Source organism: Syngnathoides biaculeatus, chromosome 6 (assembly GCF_019802595.1).
Source record: "Syngnathoides biaculeatus isolate LvHL_M chromosome 6, ASM1980259v1, whole genome shotgun sequence".
NCBI lineage: Eukaryota > Metazoa > Chordata > Actinopteri > Syngnathiformes > Syngnathidae > Syngnathoides > Syngnathoides biaculeatus.
The window spans coordinates 956,452-976,873 of NC_084645.1; the positions used below are offsets into that span (position 1 = coordinate 956,452).

General features: G+C 39.6%; 1 protein-coding gene across 11 annotated transcripts in view; it reads right to left on the minus strand.

Annotated features, from left to right (window-relative positions):
* Positions 1 to 20,422, minus strand: part of LOC133501834 (pleckstrin homology domain-containing family A member 5-like) — a 90,644-nt gene that overhangs the window by 49,378 nt on the left and 20,844 nt on the right. For 4 of the 11 annotated variants that reach the window (XR_009795298.1, XR_009795297.1, XM_061821890.1 and 1 more), the window contains exon 4: positions 20,324 to 20,411. The exons of 6 other annotated variants lie outside the window; for them this stretch is intronic. Coding sequence is in view for 3 of the 5 variants with exons in the window: in XM_061821890.1 (XP_061677874.1) it covers positions 20,324 to 20,411 (88 nt within the window). In the remaining 2 variants the exon portion in view is untranslated. Of the gene's footprint in view, positions 1 to 15,763; positions 15,818 to 20,323; positions 20,412 to 20,422 lie in introns of those variants that run through there. One more of the 11 variants, XM_061821887.1, reaches the window with a different exon arrangement.

Genomic DNA, 20,422 nt, shown 5'->3' on the forward strand with positions numbered 1-20,422 from the left:
CCTCGCCTGTGTGGAGTTTGCATGTTCTTCCCGTGCCTGCATGAGTTTTCTCTGGGTACACCGGTTTCCTCCCACATCCCCAAAACATGCACGAAAGGTTGATTGAAGACTCTAAATTGCTCGTAGGTGTGAATATGAGTGCAAATGTGCGTTTGTTTATATGTGGCCTGCAATTGGCTGGCGACCAGTTCAAGGTGTATCCTGCATTTCGCCAAGACAAGCCCGGAATGGACTCCAGTACATCACCCAGCCTAGTAATGAATGAATGTACTCATAGCATTACTTCAATCATCAGTGGGAGTACCTGTTCCACATCTTTTTAAGAGTTTCACTCTAAATAACTGTTTCTCCAACAACCAAAAGTTTATTTTTTTTGGCTACACACCATTGAAGTTTACAGTAGTAACATCAGTTGATGGTAGAAATGCAAATTAGTTTGTCTCCAAGACTCCAGCTATCTCAAGCCGACGCTTGCCGAGGGGGACACAGTGTTTCAAAGTACGTATAATTGCAACAATTAGGCTTTATAATTCAATCTTAAACAGTGAAAATGTTGTGTTAGCTTCCAGAAATACACACAAAAGGAATGGTAAACCACTATCTCGCTCATGTTTTGTCCACAAGGCATGTACTGTAGGTGGATTAGGTGCCTTGGTTACATAAATAATGCAACATCATACAGGCAACAGTGAAACCTGTACATTCAATAAAGAGAAGGAACAGAATACATTTCATCTTAACAATAATTGAGGTCTACCAGTATTCCATATTCTATCTTCTTATGTGACTGTACGTGACAAGCTGAAGGCAAACGTTTCACAAAAAGTATATTTTGTGTTCCTGCTATTTCTTGTTGTCACTCAAAACTGACATAAACCTGACATACTTCATTTCCCATCGGTGCATTTGAGGTCCACCCCTGTTGTATGGACTGGATCACTTATTTTAACAATAAAAACAAACTTTTATGGGTTTAATTCAATAATGTCTTCATTTCTCAGTCTATTGACAATTACATGTCATGTTTTATATATTTTTTTTCTACTTTATTTTGTCATAATCAAGAGGAAGCCGTTTTATACTGCTGGACTAAATAAAAATACCACACAAACAACTATCATTGAACAACAAGCGACATAAAGAAAGTTATATTTTCAGTACCATCACTGTATGCTATATGTGTTTACCTAATAGTTTTATGTTTTTGATGACTTGTCTGAAATGTCAGTGTCGGAAAAAGTAAGAGATTACTCAGATTTTGCTTTTTACTATTTGCAGCAGGGCTCAGTGCCTACTCTCCGTGAATCGCTGCAGATCATTTTAACAGTTCCTGCATCGGAACACAGACAACCTTATATTTTAAAACGTCTAAATCATCCAACAGTGGGCACAATTGCCACAGGGCATGCATCATTCAACAGTTACTGTATAAGCATGGTCCAAAATGCATAGATTCAGCAGAAGAGGAGCTGGTTTTCTCTGCACTGGGGCAATTATCAATGAGCAATAGCATGTTGCTTTTTCAGCCACATTAGAGGCTCCATTCGGTTTTCAGTGACAGATACACCAGAGAAGCTTTCAGACTCATTAACTACCCACACACAGTCAGCAAAAGGGACTTGCTAAGTGTTCTCATGTTTATCAATTCTCAGAGGATTTTTTTCCACCTACATATTCACTTGCTCTGGACGCTGGCTCCTACCTCATCCACCTACGCACCCACACGCTCTTCTTTGTAAGTGAAGATCAGGTTGTTACCTGCTGGAGTTGGGAAGAACAGCTGCAGACAGTGTGGTTGCATGGGAAATGTTATCATCAAGAAGACAGCATGGATTCATCAGAATTAGCATTGGCTAGCATGCTGGAGGGGCTTCTGTTCTTACTCAACGATGGCTAAAGAGTGCAAAATGAATGACTTGTCTTCCTTCAGGAAGCCAATGACATGATGGACTGATGCACCCTCCAGGTGTTTTACTCCTGTAATTATAGGTTTGAGCTGTCATCTGTCATATCTAAAGGGCCGAAAACAACTATTTGTAAAGCTTGAAATAACTGCAAAAAAATGAACGTGTATGTTATTGGCTTGATAATTAAATAAAAAAGGTCAACTTAAACCACACTCCAAGCTAATTGTATCTCAACTGGAGTATTACTGCTATTTCTTTCTAAGAAAACATTTCATGTTGCAGGGAGCAAGCATCCAAGCAACCATTTAATGAGGCAAAGCAGAACAGTGAGATTCATTTCATTCTCAAATCATGCAAAAAAAATGCCGGGGTAAAATGTGCACCACTGATTTTAAACAGGAACAGAAAGCTACATTCAGATGGGGGCCCTTTCTGATATTGGCCGATCACAGAAATCTGTGGTATTGCTGCCTTTCCATATTATTAATTTTGAACATATTGCATGCAAAAATACCCAAAAAGAAGCAATAGGGGGCAGCATGGTAGACGACCATGCTGCCCCCTACTGAGGCCCAGGTTCAAATCCAGCCTCGCTTGTGTGGAGTTTGCATGTTCTTCCAAAGCCTGCGTGGGTTTTCTCCAGGTACTCTGTTTTCCTCCCATAGTCCAAAAATATGTATGGTAGGTTAACAGAAGACTCTAAGTAGTCCAAAATTGTGAATGTGAGTCTTAATGGTTGTTGATCTACAGGTGCCATGCAAGTGGCTACCAACCAGTTCAGGTTGTACCCCACCTCTTACTCAGAGTCACCTAAGCTAGGTGCCAACACGTCTGCCACTCTCGTGAGGATAAGCGGCTCCAGAAACTGGATGGACGAAAGAAGCAATAGGACTCACACTGGTAAGAGTAGTAGGCAAGAATCACGTATTCTTTCTTGGTTAGTTGCTCCATTTGTTATGAGTAAGGGTTGACAGTGGCTCTTTTAATTGACTACAGCAGGGGTTCCTAATCAGGCTATGTTGGCACACTAGTGTACTGTGAGAGATCACCGGGTATGCAGCGGAAAATGACTAAATTCAGAAATGTATTATCTATATATTACAAATTGCGACCCTTGTGAGAGTAAGCAGCTAAGATAATGGATGGATGGATGGATGGATGGATGGCTATCTTTGTTCATCTATGTATGGCAGCGATCCATCGTGTGAGGAAGACCAATAAAATGTTCTTCCATTAGAGGGCACAACATATAATGAACTAATCCGATCTGACAGTTACCATTTATACATCAGAATAAGTCGTGGCTTCGTGTGATAATTCAGGCTTTGTATGTAAAATGGTATGATATGGTAAATTGAAAGGATATAAGCCTCTCAGTAGTTTTTGAGAGACTTCTTTTTGGTTGTGTGCTGTTTTTCCAAAGTAAAATGGGAGCCCTGGCTGAATAAAGGTTGGTAAACACTGGACTACAAAAAAATTATAGCTTATTTAAAAACATTACCATTGGACATCTCTAAAGATGGAATAACATTGGAGGGGTGGTGCTATATTGCGAGAATTCGCATGGATGTTGTTCAACTTCCCCCCATGACATCATGATCCTCTTCATCAGAGTAGAAACTAGTTGTGGATTAATCAACAGTGCATCTGCTCATTACAAGTAGTTCATTCCATTTTGCCTCAATTTATTCAAGAAATAATAAATCCATAATGAATTTATTACATTACTGGTAACTAACTGATAATTAATGATTTAGCACATTCATGCTGAGAGTAAAACATAATAAACTTTGCCTTTCCAGAATTATGTTACCCTTCTCCTTTAGCACTCAAGAAATAAGTGACTACTTTCTACAGGAAACAGGTGCTAGCTTCTAAAATTGTCAACAAGTCAGCATGAAACAAGTGCATTTTCCATTTTTGATGTGATACCTCTAATGTGGAAAGCCCACATAGCACGAACATCAATACAGTTGTAGCCATCTGCTTTTTGGGAGGATGTAGAAGGAAAATGTCCGCACACAAGCTAATTAGAACATGAAGAGGAATGCAGCTCATTTTACACAAGCCATCCAAATGGACCAATCAATGAGGAAGTCAGATTCTACAGTGCCCCTAGCTGCTAGGATTTTCGAGCTGAACACCCCGCTGACAATAATTACAGAACATGCTCTAGCTAAAAATCCCTGTACAAATGACTCATACAAAATCAATGGGCTGTATCTCGGATTTGTATCATAGTGAGACACACTGCAAGAGCAAGCAAAAAAAAAAAAAAAAAACGAACTGGAAGCACAGAGATGTGCAATTGTGTCATTAAACAAAGGTACTGCAGTCCCAACAGAGGCAAAAGTGTGGAGAGACACAAGCGCAGCAGATTAGAAATCATTAAGTTGTTTTCAAGCACACTATTCCAAGTGAGTGGCATCACAAGAGGTCATGAAGAGGACAACATGTCGGACAGCCTGACTTTATGGCCTTAGAGTACTTTAAACCTTGGCCTAACTGACTGTCACAAATTCCAAATTTTGCATGAAAAACAGCACCGCACGTAAGCATCAGCTTTCACCCCCGTCCCTCCCTGCAACACAAGCTAACAAATCTTTAGCAAACCATGACTGCGTGCTGATCGAGCTTTACTTTCATCTTTTCCAATGAAAGTTGCAAGATTACAAAAGGTTGCAAATGCTACATATTTGAGAAATATAATATGGTAAATGGATTGCACTTATATAGGAGTTTACAGGTTGTATTAACATAAACTCACAGGTTCTTACAGTTTAGACTAAAACGAATCCCGCTGCACCACTCGACAGTAGTAATACCTTGCTAATTTTCTCATATCTTGTCCCACCCTTTTCTGTTCTCTCTTAGCTTGTTCTCTTGGTTAGGTATTCGATGGCCTCACCAGTTGCCCCCCCCCCCTTTAACCCCCCCAATCTACAAAAAACTTGTTGTAATGTTACTTGTGTGCAAACATCTACATTAACTATTGTTCAGGTGTTTTTTTTCCCCCCAGTCCTCTTGCCCACTCTGCCACTCCTTCTGTCCCCTAAAATCCTTTTCTGTCCAGCTACATTTTTAATAAAAATAACCCCCCCCAAAAAATGAGGTTCCACTGCATATTTGTTGTTGTGCTGTATATATATATATATATGTATATATATATGTATGAATGTAAATGGTTGTCATACATGCCATGTGATTGGCAACTAGTCCAGAGTGTGTCCCGTCTCTGAGCAATTATTTCTCCTGGTTTGTTGTTAGAACTCTGATCTCAAAGGAAAATCCAATGTTCTCGTTGGTTACACTCACTTCCCTGCAACAAAGGCATCATAACTACAAGTAAGGCGTACGGGAATGTACACCGTGGTTATGACAACAGTTTCATGATATCTTCATTGAACTTTCATAACCACCTACATATATATCCACTTCCTCTTGTTAAACGGTGTTACAAGCCAGACCTCACTCATTTCCAGACTACACAGAAGATATAATTACATACTCTCTGGGCTTATGAATCATGAACTCTCGTTTTCGCCTGTAATGAGCCTGTTGTAAGATATGTGATTGATCTGCTAAGGGCAAAGCCTGTCATGAACACTGTAAGACACAGCAACAAAAATGATTTTTACAGCCAACAACAAGCATAACCATAATGAATATAACGTTCTATCAGCTATAAACATCTTGACAGTCTTTACAATCAATCTGATGATAAAAGCGATGGCACGCAGCCAGCCTCCCGTAACTCTTTCTCCAGAACAGACGTTAAACTTTCCTTTATTAACATTGATCGTTCTGCAAAATATAAAAAGAGTTCCATTTGACCACCCCCACAGCCTTTTCAGATTACTCCCTCAATTATTAAGTTTCTCATGTCTGTTTAGCTTGATCCACCACAGTTCAATATTTCAAACATCCATCACTAAAAAGTTTTCACGCTTTACGACACCAACTAATTTGAATGTCTGAATCCATTTGAACGAGAACACAGACCTAGAATTGCAACCTAAAGAATGCTCGTCATAAAGTCAGAACTCAAGAACAGCTTGAGCAGGTGTATATATTTGGTCAAATATGACCCACTTAACAGAAGTAAGAGAAGGGGCAAGCTGGCGAACTTGTAGCATTTGGGGAATGTTTCTGGTTCGTCAAGATTCAGAAATTCAGATTCAGAAATTTATTACCAATAATAGTGAGAGGGACAGATTAAAGGCTGTCCTTGCGGTAAACAAAATGTTTGGATATTACCATGTGCTAAAGAAATAATAAAACTGTATACCATCACCCTGTATAATTCTTCCAAGCAATGAATTAAGTACAGGGTCGAAAAAATACAAAAGAGCATTTACAGTCTCCTTGGTCATCTCCCTCATCCTCAATTTCCTCTGTTGGAGCATTTTTCCAACACTTGTCTCAGACACAATAGGTACAAGAAAAAAAGAACGAAAAAAAATCAGCAAATTCTATTCAAGCTAAAAAAAACAAAAACAAAAAACATCTCAAACAAATCACAACTGACTTAAATTCCAGCTTTATCACAACTTGTGATTCATGTGTTCGTTGTTCATTATGTCTTTTAAAATGTCTTTAAAAACTGCTGCACCAAATGGAAACCAAACCATGACCTAGTGATAGATGGTGCAAAATAGGCTCGTGTGAAACCAGTGCTGTAAAAAAAAAAAACAGAACAACTATGGAACTGATGCAGTATACTAGCCACTTACTTGCAACATATTTTATGAGCTCAGCATTTTTTCCACAAGGAAAAGGGAGTTGCATGTGTGTTATATAATTGAAAAAATACTGCTTTAGTGACTCCATGGTGGAGGAAGGGAAATGACATTTTGATCCACTACTCGCCTTTGGCATTGATAATCGTGCTCAGTTGGCCTGCCGGAGGACCCGGGTACTGCTTTGGCCTACTTCTCAGAAACACAATGTCATGGAAACTGTCTTTATAGTGAATGTGCATGTGTATGTGTGAGCGCGTGTGTCAGTGACGGAATGAAACACTTACGTGGCCTCAATCGAGGTGCACACCACAATTCAATCAACCAGAGCTTTAAACAAATGCATATTCCCTGTGCTGAGTGACCCTATGGATATATTTACGAGCCATATTTTTGACACGCAAAGATAGAAATGCACTGTGGCTGATGAAAAAGAAAAAAAAAAGAAAGCACACAGCTGGAAAAGAAGCGTGAAAAGCTGAAATAAAAAAGAATTTAGGATCTGTCAAGCTCTAGTTCCTCAGAACCCCAGGCCTTGTTCGTAGGCATCGTGACAGGCCACTGTTGCACACATTGACTCGACTGAAAAAAAGATCACCAACAGAAATGGGTCAACCATGAGTGGGACAGACCAAGTTACACCAGGCTAACAGAGAGGGTAGAGAAGTATGTGCAAATGAGAGTGAATTCAGAAACAAAGGGAAGACATATGACCAAGAGGAATCAAAATGGGAATGATTTTTATGTTTCAAAAATTTCCAGTAAAAGAAAAGATCAGCACGATCCATGTTCACATGGACCTTGAAAAAAAAAGAAAATTGGTGTGACACACTGTACAGTACAGTGCTTTCCTTAGCTTGGTAAAGAAAGACTACTCATGAACCATAAGTTTTGATGCAGTGCAGCAGCAGTGAAGTGAATTTGGCTAGCTGTCATTTTCTTGAGCAACATAAAATGCAACACCCATGTGGCCCTCTATCAGTGTACACCTAATAGTAAATGTGCATCTCCTCCGCTCTCACAAAACACAATTTTCATTACTTCTACCCGACAAAGAAGACACGGAAACGTGAACAGTGTTGCCATCGATAGGTTTCAGTTTTCCAAACATTTTCAGCCTTCAGAACACAGAAAATAATGTTGGCCGGTAAACCGGAACACCTCCCTCCTATCGAGTCTACAAACAATTATGATGTGTTCGTATTGTCAATAAATTGTAATGTGTCAACAAACAGGAGATGTCAAAATTAACTATTCAATTTCTGACTCACCGGTTAAGTGTTTGCATGACACCTATAAACAATGATGAGCAGCTTGGCTTTCAGAATGCATGTTACTTTCAAATGTATTTTGGAGTTTGATTACCTCAGTTCATTAAACATCATAGTTCATAAACAGTTCATGCAGCAACATCAGTTCCATATTTAATTTTTTCCAGTTTTTTGTTTGTTTATGCTGCAATGCAGAACTAAGGATGACTGACCTGCAGTTCTGTAATTTATTTTTAATTGGCAGAATGTTCGATGAAATGTAAAGTTTGTAAACATGATGTTTTTGAACAATGGCAGGTTCACATTGAGGCTGAAGTGGAATGGCAGTGTTTTTGCACATCATTATTTGCTACACTGTTGCACAATTCAATTAATCCATATCCGAAATGGGGTCAATCAATGCCACTCTACAACAAGCGTTAGGCAGTGAAAGATGAATGTGCAGCTGACAAATTGAGGGCAGCTTTCAGAGCTGCCCAGTGAGCAACTCAATCCAGCATTGGAGCAACTGAGAGAGCGTGGCATGTTCTTGCAACTTGAGTTGTGACGCCTCCCTCTATATTCCACTTCACAAGCTTCAAAGTTTAAAGCATTATATGACTGAGTACCATTGAAAAGCGGCAGCCAGATAGTACATCCCTACTTGGCTTGTCAAACCAATGCCTGGATCAAACTGCAAGACAGATATGGTCTTTCATGCACTATGTCAGACGACTGCCATAAAACCTTGTCATATCTCAAGCAGACAGTAGCAACACTCCATGATGTGCATTCTGATAGCAGTATATTCTTTATTTTATGGTCACTGGGCTTTATTTTGTCAAATCAAACACTATTAAACAGGCACAGTCAGATAATGTATTCCCTGTCAACGCGACCAGATACACCTGTTACCATGGCAACAATAACGACAATGGATTGCACCATTGTATTATATTATGTTGAGAAAAAAAGAAGAAAGAGAAAATGCATGGTGGACTCACCGGTGCTTGGGAATGGGCTGTCCATTCAAGAAAAGGTTGCTGTAAGTTCACGTACTTTTAATACAACCTGTCTCACAAGCACGCAAGATACGGTTCTGTAGCCTTGGAAGAAAGTGCTAGCACTAACATATGTCTCTAAACAAGTCAGTATTCTGTTGAAACATGCTCTTAAACTTTGGTAAACACTGGTCGGTGCGTGTGAATCAATGTTGCCAACGAGGACCAAGTATGATGACAACGGGCAAGCATGGGAGGTGAAGCACCAGACCCAATACGCAATACTTTTGGTCAATGTTGAAGTGCGTTGCCCAAGTGCTAACAACAATGTCACACTCCAGGGAGATATAAAAATACAAACGTTGTCGGGCAATGGTTGGGCCAAATTGTTGCTTGTACATGATGCCACACTAGAATATGTCTTGTTCTTTCTGACCTGGGAATTCATCCACGATAGCTAATCAAGACAATAACAGGGCAAAACATTCTGTACTGTGATTTAGACAGTAGGCTCTCTATGTTAATGGTTCATTGGAGCGCAAAGCCACATTTGGTTAGTTTTTCAGGGTGTGTCCATCGCCCACTGCTGACTTTAGAGGTGCAGCAACAGTACATTGCTGGTGTCCACTGAGAAAAAGGAAAACTGTCTTTTCTTTGTGATCAAATACTCTTTGTTTGCAGCTTAGTGTGTCTAATACTCCCAGGTGTCAAATCCATCTTTTTCCTTATAAATATGAGAGAAGCTATTACGCCATGTAAACAAGCTCCATGTTCTGTTACAAATATCAAGTTAACTGCAATTTTAAAAAAAATTGCAGCATATGTCAAGTATACAGATACATATACAGTATATTCATGGTTTGGGGAGAAGTTACAAAACCAATACAACACCAGAATCTGCATTTTAAAATAAGGATGCTTTCACAGTGGCAACTCAACAGTCAAACACAATTCATTCTAGGATACCGTTTGTGTTTCTAATCATCCATCCAGCTATTTTCTCAGCTGCTTATCCTCATGAGGGTTGCGGGAGTGCTGGAGCCTATCCCATTTATTATCGCCCAACCAGTTGAGGGTGTACCCCGCTTCCTGCCCGAAAATAGCTGGAATAGACTGCAGCATTCCCGTGACCCTTGTGAGGATAAGCGGCTTGGATAATGGATGGATAGATTAAAACCACCCTCAGATTTAGAATATTTTGTGTCAGTTTGTGGTCTACATAGTGTGCAACAGATCTCAGTGACTCTTTTTTAAGGAACAAACCTTTAAGTCACTGGTATTTGGAACTGGAACTGGAACATTAGTGTTCCACTTTAAAATTGAATCAACTTACAATGATCTGGGAATTATTACAATTGTTTTTTTTGTTTGTTTTGCTTTTTAAATAGGAGGATCTCAAAACTATTCTTTGTCCCCACTATCACTATGTCTTTTGTATTTTTCCCACTTTCAAATTTATCCTGCAGGTGGATTTGTACCCCGAAGCTGGCCTGTTTTGGTCGCCAGGCCATATGTTTGAGACCATGCTTTAAACCCATATGTGTCAAAATACACTATGTGAGTTTTGTAAAGTAAAACTCAACATATTTGTCTCACCCTTTACTGACAATGTTTGTTGAACATGCAAACATTACCGTGTTTGTGTGGGAGGTTAGTCTCTTCACAAAGACTTAAACATGTTGTGGTGTACATACAATCCTTTAATCCTGATGTCGCGTGTTGATTTACCAATATTGTATACAGAGTACTTAGTAGTGGGTCCTTTTTTTGTAACAACGATCCAATTAAATATATTTTAATCATCACTATTTCAATCATCCTCATAATATAAGATTCTCAACAAGTTGCTACACATATGAGAAAGATGTGTTCATATTGGATAACATCTGATATATGATGATGGATGGACCGCTCAGTATTTTCGTCTTATTTTTCCAAAAAATGTTGCTTGAACTCCGAGTTACCTGTCCGTGGAGGTTACAATGTGTTTTGTGGGTCACGATGACGATCCATAAATTGTATGTAGTAAAATAACTGTCTTGAAAATCAAAACACAAGGTGGAACCCATGTAAGAGCGCTTGGTTTGAATTCCCCAAACCGGCAAAGAATTAAGGACAATTACAGCCATGCATTTATTCCGGGAGTGTCCCCAAGCAAGGCATTAAATTGCTCTGGAAATGCCCCAAATTGAGTTCTGAGTTTAAGTTTATCATTGTGTGTCAATGACAAGAAAATAGTATAAACAAATAGCTTGCAATGGTGCCATCAAAATGTATTTGTAAATACAAACTGTATCTGCAGAGAAAAAAGAACGAGAAACCAAGACAGAAGTTGTCTTCATTGTTGGACACCCACATAATTGTGAACACATCAAGACGAAATCTGCCTGTCCATCCTCTCACTTCTGTGGGACAATGCTTTTTAGCACCTAAATGTAAAATGCACCAAACTAGATCTTATCTGGAGCAATAATGGACCATGCAGAAGGCTGGATGAATCAGGGAGAGAGTGATTAGCGTGAAAACTGAGGTTAGAACGATATGAGATGGCCCATAAACTCAATAATTAATTTTAAAGCATACAAAATCTTAAACGGACTCTCTCCCATGCACTGAGGCGACTGAAATGCTTGGCCACAACACAACACTGCCCTCCTAAGGTATTGATGAGACATTACAATTAATTTAAATCCAGAATTAAGATGGATGGATATGTCACTTTAACTTAGATGTCTTTACAGAAATTAGCAGCTAAAAAAAATCCATTTTAATATGAAATAATGAGAGAAGTATTAATACACTGGTATAAAATTTAAATATCAAAATTTAAATATACTGCTTTCACCTTCCTTTTTTGACCTGCTTTGATTGTCTTGTTTTGATTTTTTTTTTTTTGGGGGGGGGACACCTGTTGTGATTTTTTTCAGACACAAGTCATAAGAACAACAGGATGATAAATCTCAAGTATGAAACTTTTTGATTATCATTCCAGTATAGTATCACAGACACAATATAATACTCAGAGATTTTAAACCTAGTGAGATTATTTCAACAAAAATAATTCCAAATGATCACTGGGCTCTAGGGCTACCGTTTTTGACATGCAAGATTCAAGAAGCTTTATTGTTAATTTAGTAAGTATTGCAAATTAAGAATGAATATTCTGCCAATGATTTCAGACTCGAATGCCCTTAGAGGGTCTGGGAGTGAACATGTTTAATCTCCCTAAAAAGCAAGGCAAAGCAGATGAGCTTCAGTTCTTATGGGAGCAAATTACTGCTAAAGAGTTGGGAGATTTTAATGTGAAAAACCCTTAAAGTTTCTGCGAGACTGTAGAATAAAAAAAAAAAAAAACAAAGTGAGAGAATGCATATTTAATTACAAACGGCCATTACAATTAAACTGGGACGTTGTGTAAATATAAATAGAATAGAATGATTTGCAAATTTTTCCAACTTGTATTCAATGGTTTAAACTGATTCATCTTGTTTGTTTCTCATTTAGAATTTGAGGCCGACAAAATTTTTCACAAAAATCTGGGAGGGCAAAAAAAAAAAAAAGAGACTGAAAGTTGAAGGATGCTGAAATATCACAAGTTTGGAAAATTTAAAGGTGAACTTGTTAAATAGGAACAGCTCAGTGTCAAGACTGGGTATAAAAGGAACATCTCGGAAAGGCGCAATTGTGAACAAGAAATGATAGGGTGAGTTTCATCACTTTGTGAACGACTGTGTTATCAAATAGTCCAAGTTTGAGAATGTTTCTCAATGTACAATTGCAAGGATTTCAGGGATTTCATCATTTGCGGTCCATATCATCATCAAACGATTCAGCGAATCTGGAGAAATCGCTGGATGTAAACGGCAAAACCAAACAACCATTGTATGCCCGTAACTTTTAATCTCTCAGGATGATTAAAAAGGAGTATCATTATTTAAAAGGATATTGCCATGTGGGCTCAGGGACACTGTTTGCCGTCACATCAACAAATGCAAGTTAAAACTCTAACCATCCATCCAGCCACTTACTTAGCCACTTATCCTGACAAGGGTCATGGGAGTGCTGGAGCCTATCCCAGTTGTCAACGGGCGAGAGGCGGGGTACACCCTGAACTGGTTGCCAGCCAATCGCGGGGCACATCGATACAAACAGCCGCACTTACAATCACACCTAGGGGCAATTTAGAGTGTCCAATTAATGTTGCATGTTTTTGGGATATGGGAGGAAACCGGAGTGCCCGGGGAAAACCCACGGGGAGAACAGGATTGAACCCGGTCCTCAGAACCGTGAGGCCAACACTTTTCAGTTGCTCCACCGTGCCCCCCACTCTAACCATTCAAAGTGAAAACTATAAAGCAATAAATATTTTATTTACGTTCACAAAGTCAAAACTTCATTGGAATTGGAGTTTTGTATTAGCGCACCAAGGTTTCATGGGAATTTTGGTTCATCCCTTCTTTTTTTCAGACAGTGACACAACACCTCAATTGAACTGTTATCATTTGGAGACGCTGTTAAATACCATGGATCTTAATGTCTGAAATGCATACCTACGATAGTCAACATTAAAGTTCTGAAGACTTTGACCCGAGGGTGGCATTTACAGACTGAAGAAAAATGAAGATGTTCAAGAGGTATTTTCAACAGTAGATGTTTACCACATAAATATACAACATCGTGCAAAATGTCTTTGGAATTTAGTGCTATCGTTGGGCCAAATAGTTGCATTGCAACTACTATTTACTATTTAACAATGTAAAAATGAGCTCAGTAAAAGGCTATTGTAGAGAGTTTAAAGTCTTGAGGACAATCTGATAAATATCGAAGCAAATTTTGACCTGGCAGGAAGAGCTCTGTGACATTTTTGTTTTGTAAGTGCAGATGAAGTCACCCCATTTTAAAGCTTGTCAATTAGCATCCTTCTTCTTGGCAAAGAGCAAACATCATGTGTACATATTAGAATTGCCTGTGTGAAGGACTAATGATCCTACCCCTTCCGTAAATAAACAAAAACACAGAGGGACAGAGGCAAATAAAGCCTCTTAAACAGCCTAAACCTTAAAACCACAGTATTTTGTCAGTGATGTTTTCCGAATAAACTCAACTGATATGGCATGGTGAAGTCATCCCACCAAAATTTCACATTAAGAGGTACTGTAGTATCAAAACTTCAGAGCCAGGAGAGCATGCATCGAAGGGAATGCTGGAATGGCAAGATAAGTGTGGAGTTTCCCAATTGATATTCACTTCTACACTGTTGTGCTTGAAGTAATCTCGCTGTCTGATGCGAATTTTCACACCAGAGGCTGATGCTGATGTCGGCCCACATAATTATTTTATTGTGTGATGCCATATCACTGTGGGAAAGAATATCCAACTGCAGCAATATCCTATTTTTGCTGGGTTCTGTATAAAACGGATAATTACCGAATTCCTTACAGCTTGAATGCAGCTAATTTGGAGAAGGTGTGTGTAAAAGAGGCTTCAAAGGGCTCTACAGGGGAAAAATGGCTTTTAAACTCTAGTTATGATACTTAATGACCTGGCTAGATATGCAATGTGGGGGGCAATGTAAGCTTCTTCTGCTTACAGATGTGAAATCCAATTGTTCCTCACTACCTCGTGAGTGCCCTCATATGGTATCTTACATATATGCCAAAACAGGTGCTGGCATGGATGCTGACAGTGTAACCAGTGAGTTTAATACTGCATCCATTATTTGCAGATTTTTGTGATTCGCACAAGGAACGTAATCCCGCGAATAACGTAGGAACACTGTATAACATACCTTGTTTTTTAAACAGTGATTGTAACATGGCAGTAAAACGGCTCAAACATAACAGAAAAGTAATTGTGTATATTACCTCTCCTCCTGTTCACTCAAACCACGAAAGTTGTCATATTCGGTGTCAGATTTAAAGAGCCTCAGAGAGTCTCCGTCGCACACCATTTTTGTCTCTCTCAATATCAAATTTATCTCAGGTTACCACTGAAGCTGTGGTGTTCTCACATAGTAGTCCAGCATTTTGAAATGCGTTGGTGATGGTTGACTCTTTCACACGACTCCACGCTTTTAAGATCTACTGCCAGGCTCAGAAAAGGATGACCTTCGCATGCGCCCAGTTTTTATGAAGGACTTTAAATTGAGTAAATTAAAAATCTATATTTTGCTCTCGTGCGTGTCATGCTGCGTTTTGCCTTGAGCACAGTAAAATCTAGTGTAGTCTTCTATGCATGCTTGAGGCAGCTTTGACTTCACATTGGAGGAATCTGCGCACGCCTTACCCCGAGAGCATGATAGGGACCGACCATATTTTAACCATTATGTTCGAACATAATCACACTTCTGAGGACCCGGGTTGGATCCCGGCCCCGCCTCTTTGGGGTTTGCATGTTCTCCCTGTGCCTGCGTGGGCTTTCTCCGGGCACTCCGGTTTCCTCCCACATCCCAAAAAACATGCAATATTAATTGGACACATTAAATTGCCCCTAGGTGTGATTGTGAGTGCGGCTGTTTGTCTTGATGTGTCCTGCGATTGGCTGGCAACCAGTTCAGGTTCTACCCTGCTTCCTGCCCGATGACCGCTGGGATAGGCTCCAGCACTCCACGCGACCCCCATGAGGATAAGCGGCAAAGAAAATGGATGGATGTTTGAACAAGTTTGTTGTACGTTTAAACTTATAACCGCAACCAACAACAAGGAAAAATCAAAATTTTCACTGCATCGTTCAATATACTGCAGGGTTTAAAGCCCCAGAAAAAAAGTAGTGGCTTGTGGTTCATAAAATAGGGAATGTATTTATTTATTTTTTTTAAACATTGACATAAACATGTTGAGATCTCTACCAAAAAAAAATAAAATGGGCCAAAAATACATCTGTCAAAATGTTCAGAGCAGTTCCAGAAAGTTTCCTTGCTCCTGAAAAAAAAAAAAAACATCCAAAATCATTAATTATATATACCATGCTTTTAAGGATCTTAAAATAAGTGAGATAATCAAACAACTAAACTGAATAGCATAAATAAAACCACTACGGGCCTGAAGAAGTTGAGTGTGCCTGACAAAATCACATCTACTTAACATATTAACAAGCATCTAAAGTATGACCTTGGATGATCAGTACGGAATGGAATTCCAGGAAGGAGAAGGTAAATTAATACAGTAATCTCAATGCTTTTATGCTCTTTTATTTCTATGTACTTTGTTTTTCAATTTCTTGAGTTCTTTTTTTGTAAATAGTTTTAATCATGTGAAACACATTGACTCACCTTTTGTATACCTGTATGAAGTTTTTTGTACATGATATTGATTCTAGGCAAGTGCAATCCTATGTTAAAGCATTCTTTGAGTAACTGCTAGTGATGCCACAGTGAGACACAAAAGTAAAATATCAATCACAGGCTGTATAGATTATTCAGAAAGAGCACAAGCCCACACAGTTCAAATATTTGTTCAGCCAGGGACCTCCAGATCTGAGGACAGAGCGTGGGAGAAGACTCTCACAGCAGAGAGTATGCCCACAGCTGCTGGGCCATAAACGTAACAAATTATTATTCAGAATGTCTCCCTGTCGCCCAGAAACACAATTAAAACCCTCACCAAGTTTGTAACTATGCATGCTGTATTGTGTTCTCATTTTTTGCCAAATATGAACGGTATGTTTCTATAAAGTAGATGTCTCTGAAATCTTATTTGCAGCAGACGAGATAGCCAGGAATCTATTTATAAATGTCAAGCAATAAAATCTACCATCCACTTAAGACATGACGGGCTTCTTCCAAGCATATGAACACAGAATTGACCTCTTGCAGCTGTAAAACCCTTACCTATTTATGGAATCTCTTCAAGTCCTTCATAAAATGTCTTGTCAATAGATTAATACAACAGATACTGTACAACAACCTACCAATTTCAGAAAATTGCAGGAATAAAGTTTTCCAGCATATATCAATCAGTACAATTTGTCATGGTACAGTCTGTTCCATTTTTTCATGTGCACTGGAATCGGCTGGAAAACCCTGCCATTCACCCGAAGTCAGCTGATCTAGGATCTAGGCTCCAGCACATTTGATATACAGTAGGGCTGCCAAAACCTTTTTGCCCAAAGATCTACTTTTCAAAGAGCCAACCTCCCGTGATTTACCTACTGGGAGGGCTGCGGTTTTGATAGTTCATTTAGTATGTTTTAGTTTTTTCACCTGGTCCAGCTTTCCCACTCATTTTTATACGCTTAAGTTTAGACATGAATTGGAGGCCAACTCACAAGCTTGCAAAAGCACAACTTTATGTGCACATGAGCAAAGAAGTGGATTGACGCATGTCAGAAAAGGCCAGGATTGGTCAAACCGACAGTCAGTCAATTGACATGACATGTAACAACATGTGACAACGTATTGGGGACACCTGAATCAAACAATGGGGGTCATGGGAACAACCAACATAGCGAGTGACGCATTGAGAACACCTGATGTACTGTAGCAGAGGAGTAATGATTTGTTGAAGCAGCAATTCAATTTCCATTATAATTCGTGGTTGCCGATTCCAGAACACCTGACATTAAAATACAAAACCTCAGGACTGCTAACCACTTGTTCAATATGCTGCGGACAGAGACATGGACGGAGTAACAGGCAGATGGATGGACAGATAGACAGAATGACAGAAAAATAGCTGGGATAAGATCCAGCACTCGTGCAACCCTTGTGAGGATAAGCAGCTTGGATAATGGATGGATACTGTAATGCAATTACTTGTATTCCACCTGTCAATACGTAAATCTCTCTATCTCTCTCTCATACATATATATATATATATATATATATATATATATATATATATATACACACACACACACACACACACACACACACACACCACACACACACACACACACCCTCTGGGCACTCCGGTTTCCTCCCACATGCAACATTAATTGGACACTCTAAATTGCCCCGAAGTGTGATTGTGAGTGTGTCTGTTTGTCTCAATGTGCCCTGCGAATGGCTCGCAACCAGTTCAGGGTGTATCCTGCCTCCTGTCCGTTGAAAGCTGGGATAGGCTCCAGTGCTCCCCGTGACCCTCGTGAAGATAAGCGGCAAAGAAAATGGATGGATGGATGGATATATATATATATATATATATACATATACACACACACACACACACACACACACACGCACACACACACGCACACGATCACACACACACACACAGACACACACACACACACACACACACACAAAAGCTGCATGTTTAGACTCGGATCAATACAGATACAATGTAAATTGCTGAATTTGAAGAAATATGTTTAAGGAAGATGGCATGATGGCGTGACTGGTTAGAGCGTTAGCCTCACACTTCTGAGGACTGAGTTCCAAACCCCAGGCCTGTCTGTGTGCAGTTTGCATGTTCTCCCTGTGTCTGCATCTTTTTTTTTCTCCAGCCATTCTGTTTTCTTCGCACATCCCAAAAACATGTATTAATTGGAGACTCCAAATTGCCTTTAGGTGTGATATTGAGTGAAAATACTTGTTTCTATGTGCCCTGTGATTGGCTGGCAACCAGTTCAGGATGTACCCTGCCTCATGCCTGGAGATAGCTGGGAGAGGCTCCAACCCTCCCGCCGACCCTCATGAGGATAAGCGGCTCAGATAATGAATGTTTAAGGAAATACTTAACTGCTCCAAATCACTTTGTGCACATTTCACCACTGTGTTCCAAGAGCTCACAGCTGTGTCATGTTTGGGTAGGAGAAAGCATCTAAAAGCTGCCTAATCAACACAGACCATCTGGAAAACAACTAGGCTGTGCACTGTCAACTGGACAGAGGTAAACATGGAAAAGAAACACAGAAGGAGCAAAAGGGTAAATGAAATAATGATTGGTTGTCAAAGAAAAATATGACAGCTGTGTTAAGACTGAGGGACATCTTTACCCAAATGAAAAAACAGATGTTTTGAACTTCAAATAAATAGTTTAGTGATCATTATCATTTAATGATCATCACAAAGATATTTTCTACCACTCAAATACAAACAAGTCAGTGATGAAAATATGTGACAAAAGATGAGCACAAATAAGTGACAGAATATTAGTCAAACACACAGCCTATAATAATGATATGCTGTACACAATGATCGTTTCGGCATTGTAATATCGCAGTTTGGCTTCCACCAATCATAAATGAGTAAGAAAAGAAGGCAAGCATAAAAAATGTAGCACACCATCTTCTGGCCAATTGCAGAAAGATTACTTCTGAGGAATGAGATGAATTGTGCCAAGTTGATCAGATTCTTTATTGATACAAATGAAATAGTGGGGGAACGCCAGTCAAGCAACAGCAAAGGCCCCATGATAGCAGCTGTCCCTCGATTCAACCTGGCACCACATCAGCAAAGGGCAGCTCACTGCAGATTACTATGGGGATTACTCGATGCTTTCTCAGTATTAAATACAAGATAGCATAAATCTAAGAAGCTTCGAGACCAAAGAATTACTGCAGGCTAAAAGCTTCCCTTCAAAATGTCAGATGTGGGCCTACAGTCAACTGACATATTCATAGCATAGATTATATTATCACGTTCATTCATACTATATACTGAACACTGAGTGATATATTGGGCACATAATGTATAAATTGTGATAGGGAATATGTTTCTGTGATTACAATTATGTTTGGTGGAACATTAATATTGCCCTGCGATTGTCTGGCAACCAGTTCAGGGTGAGCCCCACCTCCTGCCCGAAGATAGCTGGGATATACTCCAGCACTCCCGAGACCCTTAAGAGGATAGGCGGCTGAGATAATGGATGGATGGATGGATGGATGCAGGGTTAAAATGCTCAAAATGTAAAATAAGCACTTCTCAAGTTAAAGTACAAAAATATATGAACAATACATACTTGTATATGTAGTACTTTTCATCATTGTCATTTATTAAACAAATCTATACTACTGATCCCCACATGGGTCTGTTATTTTCAAAAATTACTGATCAACTAGTATTGAGAATGGCTTGCTCTCTTAGATGAAGCAATGTTGCTGGACAGACATAGTCAACCTCAAATTAGGGATGAATCCTTCATTCATCCATCTTCCACACCGCTTAGCCTCACTAGGGTCGCAGGCGTGCTGGGGATTATCCCAGCTGTCTCAGGGTAGCCGCTGAACTAGTCGCAGGTTTTCTCCCACATCCCAGAAACCTGGATGGTAGATTAACTGAAGACTAAATTGCCCGTAGGTGTGAATGTGAGTGGTTGTTTGTTTCTATGTGCCCTGTGATTGGCTGCTGACCAGTTGAGGGTGTACCCCACCTCTTGCTCGAAGATAGCTGGGATAGCCTTCAGGAGGCCTGCGACCCATGTGAGAATATGTAATACAGAAAATGGATATGGCTGAATGGCTATTAACAAATAAACACTGACCTCTTCTGCGAGGACTGACTGCTCTGTTGTCTGTTGGCCATGCCTTTGATGGAAGTAAGGATTTGAAACAGCATCCACCATGCTCACTCTAAACAAATG